The sequence below is a fragment of the Pelophylax lessonae genome, assembly GCF_965119305.1.
Source record: "Pelophylax lessonae genome assembly, chromosome: 6".
In the NCBI taxonomy this organism is placed as follows: Eukaryota; Metazoa; Chordata; class Amphibia; order Anura; family Ranidae; genus Pelophylax; species Pelophylax lessonae.
The window spans coordinates 212,861,786-212,879,224 of NC_138773.1; the positions used below are offsets into that span (position 1 = coordinate 212,861,786).

Genomic DNA, 17,439 nt, shown 5'->3' on the forward strand with positions numbered 1-17,439 from the left:
TTTTTTTGGTTTTGACCGAAACATCAGATTACCTAATTACTTAGCAAGAGACCACCATTTTGTGATGCCTCTGTCTGAGCAGCCTATTTGTCCTGATAGAAAAGTGAGACATTGACAGCAACCTCTCATTGCCTGCATCACAGGTAATTTCACTGCTCGTACTCCACACTACCATGAAAACAGCCCTATCTCAAAGCACCCCTCCTGCTCCTGATGAAAAGTATGTTGGTTGGTACCAACTGGTAGTTGGGCCACATCCTTGGTGCAATGGGAATATCATGCCCGGTGTGCCCACCCAATAACAAGGGGTGGGTGGTTCTGAAAGTGGTAGAATTATGATTTATACTGGTAAGGTCCAGACTTTAGGTTCATTTTTTAAGCATATTCATAGACTTGAAAGCCTTGCGGCAGTGGTATCCTTGTTAGATGATAATTAGCAAGGATACTTAATTCAGTTTTGAAACAAATCAATATTACTAAGTTTTAGATGTAAACACTACATGCAAAAGATCATTATTTATTTAAGGTTTCAAGGTTTTTTTTTTTTTTTTGGTTTTGGTTTTGTTTTTTTTGCAATGCAACACTGTTCAAGGCAGCTTTGTAACTGTAAATCATTTAAAACTTCAAGATCCTTTATGGAATACAACAATAATTCCCTAAGGCCTCATGCACATTTATTTATTTTACTAGTAATGGCAGCAATCAGCGACTTATAGTAGGATTGAGACATGGTGGCGGACAAATCGCACACTAAGTGACACTTTTGACACTTTTTTGGGAACCAGTGACACTAAGAGCCGGTTCACACTGAGGCGACACGACTTTGGGGGGGGCGACCTGTGAAGTCACGTGCACCGCTGTGCAACGCGACTTCGGCGCGACTTGCAGGGACTTCACATAACGGAAGTCTATGCAAGTCGCTCCGAGGTCGCCCCAAAGTAGTACAGGACCCTTTTTCTAAGTCGGAGCGACTTGTGTCGCTCCTATTAGAACGGGTCCTGTACTACTCAATGGACTGCGACCGACCGCGACTTGTCAGGCTGACAAGTCACCTGACGAGTCGCGGCAGTGTGAATGGGCTCTAATACAGTGATCAGTGCTAAAAATTATTATTATTATTATTATACAGGATTTATATAGCGCCAAGAGTTTGTGCAGCGCTTTACAACATGAGGGCAGACAGCACAGTTACAATACAATTTATTACAGGAGGAATTAGAGGGCCCTGCTCTTTAGAGCTTACAATCTAATGCACTGTCACTGTACTAATGACACAGGCAAGGGAGGGGTTAACATCAGGGGCGAGCAAAGGCTTAAATGTGTTCCTAGGGAGTGCGTTCTAATTGTGTGAGGGGTTTCTTTAACTGTGGGAAGACGGAAATATGTGTTCCTGCTTAGCAGAAACAAAGGATCTCTGTCTTCCCTTGTCACAGAAAGGCGATTTGCCTTGCTTACATAGGCAGACCACCGTTCTGCCTCTCTCAGGAGCAATCAGCAGGTCCCAGAGGACATCGGGTCCACCAGACCTGCTGTATCCAATCACTGTGGGAGTGGGTCGCTGGCAAACGCACCCCAGGCTCACTGCACAAAATTACGTACAGGTATGCCACAGTCCGGAAGGGGTTAAAATGTTTTATGGATAGATTCACACCTAACCACTGAGGAGCATTGCGTTAAAGCATTTTTTTTCCATGTTAGTGCTAGGCAGCCCATTTGAAATGAATAACTTAGCAATGCCCCTCTGCCTCTCTCGGGAATGATCGGCAGGTCCTGGCACAGCGGTAGCGGGTCGCAGGCAGCGTGCTTGCGCGCCACACAGACCCGAAAGAGTGAAATCACATACCTGTACATGATATTGTGCAGGAGTGCCACTGCCCCGCAGTATGCGTACGTGGGGCAGTCGGCAAGTGGTTAATAAAAAGATTTTCTGTATATAATAGGTTTAGGGGACTGGAAAAATGGTTTATACAGCTCTTACAAACATGGCGGTTCAACTACCTGGATGATATTTATAAGTGGGTATATGTTCCACACTAGTTGCTAAACTCTACCACTTCCCTGACTGTCCCTTTAGAAATGATGGCTGTGGAAAATCATTGAATGTACATAGATTAACCACTTGCCGACCACCCTCCGCAGATTTACTGCGGCAGGTTGGCTCGGCTGCACAAAATGCAGCTTCTGGGGGCGATTGCCGCCGAGCACCTGTGATCGCTCCCTGCTGAGAGAGAACGATGGTCTGCTGTTGTAAACACAGCAGACCGTTGTTCTCTCAGGTATGATCACAGAGTGCCTGTTATACTCCTATTTAGGATCACACGTCTCTGTGTTGATTCCACAAGTTCCTTTTGATCGCCCCTGGTTTAATCCCTTCCCTGCAAGTGTCATTATTAAAGTAACAGTGCATATTTTTAGCACTGATTACTGTAGTAATGTCACTGGTCCCCCCAAAAGTGTAAAACATGTCAGTTCGGGGTCCGATCTGTCCTCCACAATGTCGCAGTCCCGCTAAAAATCGCAGATTGCCGCCATTACTATTAAAAAATAAATAATAAATACAAATTACATAAATCTTTCCCCAAGTTTGTAGACGCAATAACTTTTGCGCAAACCAATCAAAATACGCCTATTGGGATCTTTTTTTTACCAAAAATATGTAGCAAAATACATATTGACATAAAAGGATGAAAAAATTAGATTTTTAATTTTTTTAGGGAATGTTATATAGCAGAAAGTGAAAAATATTGTTTTTTTTTTTTTTTTTTTCAGAATTTTTGCTCGTTTTTTGTTTATAGCGCAAATAATAAGAATCGCACAGGTGATCAAATACCACCAAAATAAATTTCTATTTGTGGGAAAAAAAGGACATCAATTTTTTTAGGGTGCAGCATGGCACAACCGTGCAATTGTCCTTTAAAGTAACGCAGTGCCGAATCGCAAAAAAATGGCCTGGTCATTAAGGGGGCAAAGCCTCCCGGTCCTTAAGTGGTTAAATAAAGATTACTTTGACCCTAAATGCAAGTCATAAGGTCTTCTGCTCTGATTCTATGAGCTCAACTTTGTCCTCACAAAAAGATCTTTCACACACTTAGGTAAACCCGGTTCACTTGCTCTAGATTGATAGAAAATGTCAATCTAATTCTAATTCAAAACAGACTTTGCCTTGTGCAGATAACAGTAGCCTATAACATATTTAAATATATATACAATGTTGGCTCATTTAAAATATTCTGCTGTTTTACAGAATTTTACAGTTGTAGGCAACATTATATACCAATAACACAAAAATAATTGTGTTGTTTTTTCTGCCTATAATCGCAGATATTGTTTAATGTGTCGAGTGGCTTCCTGTTCATTCACAAACTGAAGTATAGTAAAATGTTACGAATGAACACAGTGAGCGAGTATGTTCATTTAGAAAGGAAAGGGGCCGGTGAATGACATACAGTGGGGAAAATAATGATTTGATCCCCTGCAGATTTTGTAAGTTTGCCCACTTACAAAGAAATTAAGGGTCTATAAGTTTTATCATAGGTGTATTTTAAATGAGATGGAATATTACCCAAAAATCGAGAAAAAACACGTGAAACAAATGTTATAAATTAAGTTGCAGTTCAGTGAGTAAAATAAGTATTTGGTCCCCAAGCAAAACATGACTTAGTACTTGGTGGAGAAACCCTTGATGGCAAGCACAGAGGTAAGACGTTTCTTGTAGTTGGTGACCAGGTTTGCACACATCTCAGGAGGGATTATGGTCCATTCTTTTTGCCTTGTGCATTTAACAGTAGCCTTATAACCAGGGCCGGTGCTTCCACTAGGCAAACTAGACAGCCACCTAGGGCGCATTGCCACCTAGGGGCGCAGCCAGGAGTCGGCTATCTCTCTCCATCATGAATGATTTATGTGAGCTAAGGGGAGAGGTGGCGGTAGGGGAGGAAGAAGGGACAGAGAAAGATGCCAGGCGTCTTGGGCAGTGGCGGAACTATCATGCCCTGGCTTTCCACTACTGCTGGAGGGGCCCCAAGAGGCAGGAATAGAGCCCACCAGAGTGCTGCCTGCATGATGATCCTCTTCAGCTGGAGCTGAATGGCCTTAACCCCAGGCAGGAAGTGACTCTCTGCACTGAGCTGGTCCCTGGGTGTTACATGGAGCATCCCTGGTATGAAAGAGATTCAGGGTCACCAGGTGTGCCATGGGGAATCAGAGTCACCAGGTCTGACATGGAGGATAGGGGTCACCGGGTGTGCCATGAGGAATTGGGGTCCATGGGTGTGCCATGGGGGATTGGGGTCCCCAAGTGTGACACGGAGGAACATCAGGGTCCCCAACTGTGACATGGAAAAACATCAGGGTCTGACATAGAGGAACATTGGGGTCACTGAGTATGACAGCCTGACATGAAGGAACACGGGGGTCCCTGGGTGTGACATGGAGGAACATCAGGGTCAGTGGGTACGACAGCATGACATGGAGGAATATTGGGGTCCAAGGGTGTGACATGGAAAAACATCAAAGTCCCTGGGTGTGACACGGAGGGACATTAGGGTCCCCAGGTGTGACATGGAGGAACATGGGGGGTCACTGGGTATGAAATAACAACATGGAGGAACCATCAGATCAGGGTCACTGGGTATGACATAGAGGAGTATTTAACCCCTTCCCCATTTTTTTTGGGGGGGGGGGGGCGCAAGTAGCTGGTCTTGCCTAGGGCGTAAAATAGTCTAGCACCGGCCCTGCTTATAACATATTTAAATATATACAGTATATATATATATATATATATATATATATATATATACATATATATACAAATATATATATATATATACATACAGGCTCTCCTCACTTAACGACTAGGTTCCGTTCCAGCGACCAGGTTGTTAAACAAATTTGTTGCTAAACGAGGAGCCACAAGTAATTAATATTTTAAGCATTCCCAACTACTGTACTGTTCTGTATTCTGAAACAAAAGGTCTAAACACAAAACTCCAACTCAATAACATTGTTTTAATTCTGATAAGTACAAAAAACAAAAATATAAACAACAAAAATCCTGTACTGATACAATACAATGATGTAAAGTGCCCAAAAAGCTGGTCTTAAGTCTGAGCGGTTGTTAAACAGGTAAGCCGTTAAATGAGGAGTGTCTGTATACATATATATATATATATATTGTTGGCTCATTTAAAATATTCTGCTGTTTTACAGAATTCTACAGTTGTAGGCGACATCATATACCAATAATGCAAAAATAATTGTGTTGTCTTTTCTGCCCATAATTACAGATATTGTTTGATGTAAAAATAATGAGAAGATTCGTTTAGAAATATCAATGGACACAGGCAGAAAGCACTGCGTCTCGGTGGAAGGTCTCCAGGCACAGAAATTTATGTATGTTTTATCCTGGAGGAAGAAAGCAATTGAGATCATGCAGTTATTACTCACCGCTCTTTCTGTAGAGAAGAATTTCTGTCTTAAATTCTCTTTTCTCATCCAGGGCTTTCTGAATCTGGACTTTAAGCTGCTCACTGGTCTCCTGGCCATAGAGAAACTTGCAGGCACAGCTCTTTTGCATCACCTCAGCCCGGGCGAAGCCAGTTAAGTCACAGAACCCATCCGAGCAATAGACTATGGGGAACAAGTTCAGCACCTGAGCGTTGCCCAACACAAAGTTGCTGTCTGAAATGAGAGGATAACTCAGTCAGTAAAGTACTTAGACAAACTTTTATTGAGTACAGAGAAAAGGTTAAAAAAAATAATTTTTATTGCAGCAATAAAAAAAAATTGCACCAAGGGGCCCCATCAACCACAGCTGCCGCTGGGTAAGCAACGTAGGTGTGCACAGCCTATGGTATTAGGGTGTGCACCCCAAAGCTCAAACACACATGCCTTTCTCTGTAGCCTCATCTGCACTGGACAGTGAAGGAATAGGAATTGCTCTGTGCTGGGCGGCTTCCAGTTCATTCACAAACTGAAGTATAGTAAAATGTTATGAATGAACACAGTGAGCGAATATGTTCATTTAGAAAGGAAAGGGGCCAGTAAATGACATACAGTGGGGAAAATATTTATTTGATCCCCTGCAGATTTTGTAAGTTTGCCCACTTACAAAGAAATGAAGGGTCTATAAGTTTTATCATAGGTGTATTTTAAATGATAGAGACAAAATATTACCGAAAGATCCAGAAAAAACACATGATACAAATGTTATAAATTAGGTTTCAGTTCAGTGAGTAAAATAAGTATTTGATCCCCAAGAAAAACATGACTTAGTACTTGGTGGAGAAACCCTTGTTGGCAAGCACAGAGGTAAGATGTTTCTTATAGTTGGTGACCAGGTTTGCACACATCTCAGGAGGTATTTTGGTTCACTCTTTTTTTACAAATCTTCTCTAAATCCTTAAGGTTTCTTGGCTGTCGCTTGGCAACTTGAAGCATCAGCTTCTTCCATACATTTTCTATAGGATTAAGATCTGGATACTGGCTAGGCCACTCTAATATCTTAATTTGCTTCTTCTTGAGTTGAGCCACTCCTGTGTTTCCTTGGTGGCATGTTTTGGGTTATTGTCATGCTGAAAGACCCATCAATGACCCATCTTCAATGTTCTGGCTGAGGGAAGAAGGTTCTCTTCTAAGATTTTACAATACATGGCCCGTCCTTTGGCTCCTCAATTTGGCAAAGTCAGTTTGTACCTTTAGCAGAGAGACAGCCCCAAAGTATAATGTTTCCACCTCTGTGCTTGACTGTAGTGATGGTGTTCTTAGGGTCATAGTCAGTATTTTTCTTCCTCAATCATGGCAAGTCACCCTCCTCCGGAAGGCACATGTACAGTCATGCTAATGAACACCTAAATGATTCAGAGAAGGATTGGGAGAAAGTGCTGTGGTCAGACGAGACCAAAATTGAGCTCTTTGGCATCAATGCGACTTGAATTGCCGAGAGACAGCTAAGAATCCTTAAGCATTTAGGGTAGATTCGTAAAAAAGAGTAGACCAAAATACTCCTGAGATGTATGAAAACCTGGTCACTAACTACAAGAAAAGTCTTACGTCTGTGCTGTTTTATGTGGATTTTTGGTTGATTTTCTGTCTCTATCATTTAAAATACACCTATAATAAAAATGATAGACCCTTCATATCTTTGTAAGTGGGCAAACTTACAAAATCTGCAGGGGATCAAATAATTATTTACCAAACTGTATTTACTAGCCCCTTTCCCCGCTCTCCATCCTGAAACATCCCCCGCAGCAGCTGGGAGAAGAGGAGGGAAGTCAGCAGCACTGCAGGGCAAGTGGAGGGGGCGAGCAGTGGGGGAAATCTGCACCACATATACCACTTTTTTTTTTTGTTAAATATAAAAGATGATGTTATGCCGAGTAAATAGATAACAAACATGACACGCTTTAAAATTGTGCAGGCCCATGCAACAGCGACAAACAGAGATTTTACTATCCATAGGGGAAGCTTTCAAAAACCTTTACAGATTACCACTTTTGATTTACAGAGGAGGTCTTGTGCTGGAATTACTGAATAATCAAACATAGAAAAAAGGTGACTGCACTCCGAAAATTGAAATAAAAAAGGAGTAATTTTATTCTTAATCACAGGCATTAAAAATAAGACTGGTGAGACATGGGACAGGTAAAAGGTTGACGCGTTTCATGACACAAAGGGTCGCTTACTCATAACCATATGGTTATGGTTGTTTTGGTTATGACTAAGCGACCCTTTGTGTCGTGAAACGCGTCAACCTTTTACCTGTCCCATGTCTCACCAGTCTTATTTTTGATGCCTGTGATGAAGAATAAAATGACTCATTTTTGATTTCAATTTTTGGAGTGCGGTCACCTTTTTTCTATGTTTGATTATTCATCTGGATGGCGGATCTGACCTGCACCTGAATCATACTCTTCCTAGAGCGGTCCACCTGTGTTGGATTCCTGCTAGAATTACTGCCCATGATCTGACGTTTAAGGTGATACCTCACATGCGTGGGACAATCACTGTTTGCTTGCATTCAAAACCAATGCTCACATTTCGCCTTAGCACATGGGCGTGGAGGGACACTTTATATATATATATATATTTTTTTATACACTGTTCCTTTTATCACTTTTATTGCTGTCACAAGGAATGTAAACAACCTTGTGACAGCAATAGGCATGAGACAGGGTGTTATCTCATAAGCACTGAGCTACACATCTTTCCCTTTGTGGAGGTAAACTATTGCAATGGCAATATATCTAAATAAAATATTTTAGATGAAAAAATAATACATAGCTGTATGACCTAATTGAACTGCCAGCTACCTCTCGGAATAGTAGCAGACGCCGGTATAAAATGCAGTTTTAAGATGCAGATGTAAAGATCAAACATTGGAATGCACAGAGGATCTTAGTCAAAGAAAAAGGAAAAATCCCACATACTTTGGGGAATTTATACTAGTGATCATTCTCTGAAACATGGGGAAGTCTGGATGAAAGTTTTACAAACCGTATAAACTCCATGTACATTTTGTATTCATGATGGAACTAAATATTGAGGCATTTCAGAGATCAGAGGAGGCTACAGTACATTGAACAAAATTAAAAGCTTTTTCTTGTTTCAGAAGTGGTAGAAAGTCTCAACCACGTTAATGGTAATGCAGTCTGAAGTGCCACATATTTTAAACTGGCTCAGTATGACAATGAAGTCCTTTGCATGAAGTGTATCCACAAATTGCTTTGGTATATAATCCTTTTATTCATGGATAAAAGTGGCTTAGTGTATCAATCTGTTTATTATTTGGGATCCATTGAACAATAGTATGCATATAAAATCTCACTGTAAATACTCACAATGCCATTTATTAAGAGCTGAGAGCTCTGCTTGAAAAATTCTAAAATGAATTTTGACCATACTAATGACAGCTACAGGATTATATTTGGCTTTGTTACTAAATTAATTTAAATATGTAACTTTGAAAGCAGGAAAAAATGATTCCGTACACCTAAGTAATACATGCACATTTTCACATGTTTTATTTCTTTAAAAATGCTACACTAAAGTACCACATTGTCAGAAACCCAGTGTGCTCATAAATTCCTGTTTGGGCTGACAACACAATGGGATTGATTAACTAAAACTGGAGAGTATAAAATATGCTGCAGTACTGCACAGAAGCCAATCAGCTTCCAGGTTTTTTTTTTTTTTTTCTTTTCAAAATGTAATTGAACAAGCTGAAGTTAGAAGCTGATTGGCTACCATGCACAGCTGCACCATATTTTTCACTTTACATTTTTAGTAAATCAAACCCAGTGCCTCTGCTTTGCTGAAATCAAGGGAGGCCCGGAGTAAAAGACACAAGACATCAACGGAGGGCCGGCATGACAGGGGTTAAAGGGTCAGTGGAACAAAAATATTTAAATAGGTGTATACATGAGTGGGTGTTAATTGGTTTAGGAGGGGGAGTAGGTAAGACAGGGGAGGAGTTGCAGGGGGGTGGGTAGGCAGAGGGGAGGGCTGATCTTCAGTCAAAGGGAGATCAGCCAGGGGAAAACTTCCCTCCCGCCCGCCCTGTTATTTGTGATCCCCATTCTGTTCATTGGGTACTTGGGAGTAATGGGGGATTGGGGGCGTTTGTTTAAAAACGGTGGCGGGGTTCAAGGTCCTTGTAGTTTACTGTGGGCACTAAAATGTACTTGGTAGGGACCTGTCTGAGGTACGGATCCCAGTTGTTATAATAGAAGTATCTGTGGCTGGTTGTCTCCAAGTCGGTGTTGTTGCGGCTGGAGGCCTGTAGTAGGTCACAGGTTTTTCTCTTCTTGTGAGTGAGGCCTACGAGGACCTTAAGGCTCCAGTTCTACTGTAATTTTACATGGTATATACATTGTTTTGTTATATTATGTTATTTATTACATTGGTTAATAAAAGGCCGCTTTGGCCAGTTGGTTGTCAGCGTGGTTATTACAGGGTTAGAGGGAGTGGTATTAGCCAAAGTGCTCAAAGACATTTTTAGTACCCTAGTCATGGTCAGCATTGTCACTCCCTGCCTGCTGGACTGCAGAGCTCTACTTATCCTCACACTCTCTGCCCCTTTCCTAAGGTACATACATTCAATGATTTCTTTCTCAGCAAAACAATGCTGCTGCCTTTACTACCAAGAGCCTGATCACACACTGTGTATAAGAAACGATTTTGGGAGGTGTGGTTCTGGAACTGAGATCCCAGCAGCTACCCCTGCAAGAATTGTCAAGCATGGTGACGATGTAACAGGGAGTAATAAAAGCTGTATCTTACTTAGGGTAACCACCTGCCAAGGATTCACCCAGACCGTATTCAGACCGTACTGTGGTTCCCCATGCTCTAGGGAGCCCGTGCGGCCTCCCTGTCACACCTGCATAGGAGGGGCAGTGGTTGTGGCATTTACTAAAACCAATTGGCTGTATTTACCTCCTGCAGCAGCTAAAAGCCAGATTCTCCTCATTTTCCTCCCTCCGACAATCAGCGACTGCAGCAGGAAGATACAGCTGATCAGCTCTAGTAAATGCCACCCACCCCCCCCCCCCCGGTCCAGGTTCCACCATTTTTTTCTGCTGCCCGGGCTGTTTCATTATGGAGAGTGGGGGAAGGGACCAGTAAATATGTAATTTACTGGCCTCCTGCTTTTCTGAATGAACACAGTGAGTGACTGGGACCGATCGCTCCTGTGTCTATTCATAACAGAAGCATAGTAAACTGTACAAAGACAAGTGTGTCTTGCCTACAGTCAAGCATGGTGGTGGGAATGTCATGGTCTGGGGCTGCATGAGTGCTGCCGGCACTGGGGAGCTACAGTTCATTGAGGGAATCATGAATGCCAACATGTATTGTGACATACTGAAGCAGAGCATGATCCCCTCCCTTCGGAGACTGGGCTGCAGGGCAGTATTCCAACATGATAACGACCCCAAATACACCTCCAGGACGACCAGTTCTTTGCTAAAAAAGCTGAGGTTAAAGTCGATGGACTGGGCAAGCATGTCTCCAGACCTAAACCCTATTGAGCATCTGTGGGGCATCCTCAAAGGGAAGGTGGAGGAGCGCAAGGTCTCTAACATCCACCAGCTGCGTGATGTCATCATGGAGGAGTGGAAGAGGAATCCAGTGGCAACCTGTGAAGCTCTGGTGAACTCCATACCCAAGAGGGTTAGGGCAGTAATGGAAAACAAGGGTGGCCACCAAAATATTGATACTTTGGGCCCAATTTGGACATTTTCACTTAGGGGTGTCCTCACTTTTGTTGCCAGCGGTTTAGACATTAACGGCTGTGTGTTAAGTTATTTTGAGGGGACAGAAACTTTACACTGTTATACAAGCTGTACACTCACTACTTTACATTGTAGCAAAGAGTCATTTCTTCAGTGTTGTCACATGAAAAGATAGAATAAAATATTTACAAAAATGTGAGATACTGTATATACTGAAAGGCTGACGTTAGAGATGTGGATGAAAGTAGTAAATGCTGACATTCAGAAATATTGCATGACATATGAGGCAGGAAGATTCCCCAAGAAGTTCAGGAAGGTCTGGTTTCGGTGGGTGGACTCCACTGATACACTAGAGGGAGAGGTGGATTTTTGAGATACATACATTGGCCCGTGTCTTTTGGAATGGTCTCTTCTGGGGGTATGGTACTGCACACTTGCTGGAATTAAGGGGACTGGGTTTATTTTTCCTGATTTAATTTTTTCTGATGGTTGTTCTGTTTTTCTTTAGTCTATTGTTTATGTTTCAAAGGTTGAGGCATGTTGCCCTTCTTCAGGATTGAGCTAATAAAGGCAGGGGGGTTGGGGAAAATAAAAATAAAAATGGGAAAAGGGGAGGGGAAGGGGAAAAAAATGCATTTTGCTGACTCTGAGGGTCGAGGTGTCTAATGTTTTTCTGCTGGATATGGTAATGTTACGACATTTCCTAAATCATGGATAATGCTTTCCACCACCTGTCTTATGTTTGTCCACTGATATTCAAGTGGATGCGTTATGCTTTTTGACTCTGTTTGTGAATCTTTTGTCGAGCAATAAATCTTTTTTCAGAAAAAAAAAAGATGACTTGCTAAAGTTAAAACCGAGCATCATAATGGGGAAGAAAAGGGATTTAAGTGACTTTGAACGTGGCATGGCTGTTGGTGCCAGATGGGCTGGTATGAGTATTTCAAAAACTGCTGATCTACTGGGATTTTCAGGCACAACCATCTCTAGTGTTTACAGAGAATGGTCCTGAAAAACAGAAAATATCTATTGAGCGGAAGTTGTGTGGACGAAAATATCTTGTTGATGTCAGAGGTCAGAGGAGACTGGGCAGACTGGTTCGAGGTGATAGAAAGACAACACCTTTGGACCTCTGTGATCTGCTGTATCATTATTAATCCATTTTGTTTTCATCCGAAATGTTTATAAGTCGTGTCTGTATTCTCGCTTTTATATCTTATGTGATGTCTTTTTTAACCTTACTTTTGTAATAAAATTTAAATATTTTTATACATTGTGGTCCTTTATGCCAACTATTATCACCACCATATAATCATTGCCTTAAAGTCCCATGCTTCTGGTGAGGCAGAGTCCGGACACTTCTCTTGCCTTCGGCTTGAGTAGATGCGGAACCAGTCCCTCAACCCAATCTGTTTTTTCTGATAGAAAGACAACAGTAACTTAAATGACCACTTGTTACAACCAAGGTAGGCAGAATAGCATCTCTAAATGCCCAACACATTGAACCTTGAAGCAGTTGGGCTAGAGCAGCAGAAGACCACACCAGATGCTTCTCCTGTCAACCAAGAACAGGAAACTGAGGCTACAATTCGAAAAGCCTCACCAAAATTGGACAACAGAAGACTGGAAAAACGTTGCCTGGTCTGATGAGTCTCAATTTCGGCTGTGACATTCAGATGGTAGGGTCAGAATTTGGCTTAAACAACATGAAAGCATGGATACCTCCTGCCTTGTATCAACTGTCCAGGCTGGTGACGGTGGTGTAATGGTGTGGGGGATATTTTCTTGGTACACTTTGGGCCTCTTAGTACAAATTGAGCATTGTTTAAACGCCACAGCCTACCTGACTATTGGTGCTGACCATGTCCATCCCTTTATGACTACAGTGTACCCATCTTCTGTTGGCTACTTCCAGCAGAATATTGCACCATGTCACAAAGCTCAGATCATCTCAAACTGGTTTCTTGAACAAAACAATGAGATCCATGTACTCCAATGGCCTCCACAGTCACCAGATCCCAATACAATAACGCACCTTTGGAATGTGGTGGAAAGGGAGATTGGCATTATGGATGTGCAGATGACAAATCTGCAGCAACTGCGTGATGCTATCATGTGAATATGGACCAAAATCTCAGAGGAATGTTTCCAAATTCTTGTTGAATCTATGCCATGAAGAATAAAGGCAAAAGGGGGTCCAACCTGGTACTAGTAAGGTGTACCTAAAAAAGTGGCCGGTGAGTATATTATACATATATTTTTAGATTTTTATTTCTTTTCCTATTGGCCATGTATTGTACCTAGAAGCCTTGCACTTGTCTCAAGCTGTACTTCTTTTTTTCTATATTTTTCAAACATAGTCATTCATTGTTGATGTTCACAGCAGGTTGTATAGCTGGAAAATTAGAGGACATCATCCCTACTACTGATGTTTCTATCAAAGGTAAAATATGCAGTTCAGGCAAAGGTGACTACATGTCTTCAATACATTCACAATTCTTATAGCGATATATAGAAGTATAGGTTTACATTGCTCTATGCCACTATATGAACCTATAAAATAAAGATTAAGATTTGATTTGAAACAGCAGGTGGAAAGGTAGTAAGCAAGAACATGACACGTATCGCTGCTGCCGTACAACAGTGATCACTCCGAAGATGGTTCTTATGCAATTCTGCTACTTTGGATAGAACAGCTGCCATTCCAGAAACAATTTCCTGAACTGATAATTAAAAGGATTTCTTTATTACCTTCTAGTTTAGCTGCCTCACTTACACAGCAATATGTGCAGCCTTAAAGGGGAGCTAAGCTGTATTTTCTGTAGTACAGATGTTGATCTTGTATTGTACAGTTTCTTGAAAAGTTTTTTTTTTAAGGCGAGTTTCATTATAAAAGTGAATTTAAAGTGTTTTCAAAAGTTTGTGTATTATGTTTACCGGTATCACCAGTACATCAAATTTTCACTCTCCCGCAGAGCTAGAAGTGGCGTCCAGTGCTGCAAGTAGAAATCCCATTGAAAGATGTAATCTTACTTCTGATGACGGAGCCAACTGTAAAATTTTGAAATATCCATTATGTTCTGGGGTTGGGGTTTTAACTATTTCCTACTTTATCCCAAAGAAACAAAAATACATTTACCCCATATTTACATGATAGTATTTCACAAGTAGATTTCTAGGTTCTCCCATGTGTCAGGTAGTGTAGTCAGCATCCCCACTGAACAAACACGTGCAATAAAAAATAAAAAAAAAAGCCCCATTGGAATCCATGCATCCGGCGCCCTGCATGTAGATTAGGGGGCCGATGCATGGATGGGGGGGGGGGGGGGACGGCGCCCCTGCGTCCCCAACAGACGGGCAACCACTGGTCTAAAGCCTAGTACACATGGGTGGAATGTCGGATGGCATTAGCCAGTTCAACAGCCTCATTCCTCAAGCTGCAACTTTTTTGGTTCTGAGGAAGGGGGCTCGCCCCTGAAACGCGCCAACCTAGCCACAGCGGCCTCATGCAGGAACACTGCATACCATTCAGCATTGTGCGGTTTCTTGGCTACCTTGGAGATTTTATGTATATCATGTCGATGTGTGATGTAGGAGGGTCCCCATCAGGAAGGCTGTACAGGGCCCCATGATTACTAACAGCAGCTCTGGGTGTAACATGGTGCAAATAAACAAACATAGCCTTTAAACTGCATTCATGTGTATAAAACACTGCTGGCAAGCAGCTTTTGATTGCAGAAGAGAGTCTGTCTTTTCTCCAAAAATGTTTTTCCTGGTAGCAATGTTTTTTGAGAATGTACACTATACTGTGTTGTGCATGTTCCAGAGTCACTTCACCCAATGCCAACCATTAAAGATGGCTAAATATGCCCTACCCAGATGAAGATGTCAGCTGCTTTGGCAGGTTAGCCTATCCCAGTGATGGCAAACCTTGGCACCCTAGATGTTTTGGAACTATATTTCCCATGATGCTCTGCTCGTGCACTCTGCAATGCAGTGTAGTGTAGCTGAGCATCATGGGAAATGTAGTTCCAAAACATCTGGGGTGCCAAGGTTTGCCATCACTGCCCTACCCTAACGAACAAATATGATCTGCATAATTGCACATTATGGCAAAAAGTCTGGGCGCAGGCGGCGTTGTTGAATTTCGCTTTTGTGTTTTCTAAAGAATAAAGTTTTGTGCACAACTTGTCCTACACAGCATTTTGGCTTTGCTGAATTCTATATTTTCAGTTTCTTTGAAATTACTGGATATGTTCCCTATAACTCATCAGTGGTGAGATGGCTTTGGATGCACAGCCAAAACCTTGCAGGCTTATTGAAAATATTTTATGGTAGAGAAAAAAAAGATTAACAAAAAAACTGTAACTAAACTAGACATTTCCTGAGTATTCTTATGCCTCGTACACACGATCAGATAATCGGACGACTTATCGTTCACATTTGGTTGCATGATACTAATATCGAATTCAACAATGCGTACGAAATGTACGATTTTTTTGTACGATTCTGGAAAAGTTTCCTGGTTACATAGCTACGTATCGGATAGTGCAAACCAAAAACAATGGCAGCGAGGCTTTTTCCGGGTTATTTTCGTGTTTCTGATTATGCGAGGTCTTTGTCTATCGATTTCTATTTATTAATTAATGTATTTATTTATTATATTTTGCCTTGAGATAAAAGACCTGGGCAGTCCCGAACATTGGTACTTTATTTTCTAATATGTCAGAATAATAAAGTATATTCTGTCAAGGAGTCGGTGTATTGGTAAAATATATGATTTATTATAATATTGAGTGCAGGTAATGGCTGTAGCACCCTATGGACATTTGAATTGTCTAAAGGGAACCTGCATTCTTACGCCACAGGTTATACACACAGAGAGGAGGAGGTGAAGGGGTTAGCATACATGTCATATACAATGGGAGGATGGAGATAAATAGGTTAATGTGCAGATGTGCAGGATAAGGGAGGTGAAGGATAAATATACAGGTCAGATCAGAGACAGGATGGAGCTGACATATACTTTAGAAGGGTGAAAGTCAGTAGGGTGGATGACAGTACTTTGATACTGGATGACACCAGTAATGGTTTACACTCGCTACTGGCTACCATCAGGAAGCTTTGTTTCCTCTCACAAACCGAGGAAGTTCATCTGCTAACAACAGCCATTGTTTAAATTGTGTGGTACTTTGATTGGTCACAGCGATCACATGGTACAGAAACAGTTTAATTGGCTCTGTACCTTCTGTTTGAGAAGTGCATTTTCCAATGAACATTGCATTCACAGTACAGCACTTGCATGCTCCCTAAGAGAAGTGCAAGAGTACTCTAAAAAAATGATGTTTTAAAAAGCTGTCCCTTCCTCAGGAGTGGGCTTTCCATCAGCTGATGCATAATGAGCTGATGGGGAGTGTAAAAGGTAATTCCACTTTCGTGGGGGAAAAAAAATAGCAAATAAAGAAAAACAATATAGCGTATAGAATTGCTAGACAAATTATATAGTAATTGAATGTTATTAAAAATTACCTTTCCTTTTCAATCTGCAGCTGTTGTAATTTTCTGAAATTGCAATGCAATATGGCTACTTGGAGCTGTTCTGTACACAGAATGTATACTGACCACACCCCAGAAACATAATTTCCTGCTTGTGTGATTGGCTCACCGATTTTCCCAGAAGTCTGTCTAAGATACAAGTCAGATTTCTGGCATCCCCTGCAACAACAATTTCATTTTTGGTGAGATACTCCTAATAGGAACACGTCTAAAGGGATGCAGGCCCAGCAGATTTCCTCATTAGAGCCCTGCAGCTGCCACAGCTGATAGATAATTATGAAACCACTCCCATTAGACCCACTCAGCACAGAGGCACAGAGGAACAAATAATGATTTCTTCAGAATAACAAAAGGAAGGAATCTACAACAAAGTTTATTAAAATCCCTATAATGTACATAGATTACCCAGAAGCAGGGCTGGCCCTACAATGGGTCCCACTGGGTCCATTGGACCCAGGCAGCTCTTGGAAAGGGGTAGCATATTGACTCCCAAGATTTTTTTTACAGTAGTTTTGTGAGTTATCAGTTTGCGGCGTGTTACGGGTGGCATTTCCCCATCTCATACTGCCGCCTGTAGTGAAAAATGATGAGCATGAGGAGGCGGAGCGTATCCTTCGGGGAACTTCCCTCACGTGATCGTGTGTGGTGTGACCTC

General features: G+C 41.7%; 1 protein-coding gene across 1 annotated transcript in view; it reads right to left on the bottom strand.

Annotated features, from left to right (window-relative positions):
* The window catches only part of LOC309559184 (voltage-gated delayed rectifier potassium channel KCNH8-like), a 785,056-nt gene that overhangs the window by 521,864 nt on the left and 245,753 nt on the right, over window positions 1-17,439 (bottom strand). The window contains exon 2 of the mRNA XM_082262383.1: window positions 5,446-5,679. Within this exon, the coding sequence (XP_082118509.1) occupies window positions 5,446-5,679 (234 nt within the window). The remainder of the gene's footprint in view (window positions 1-5,445; window positions 5,680-17,439) is intronic.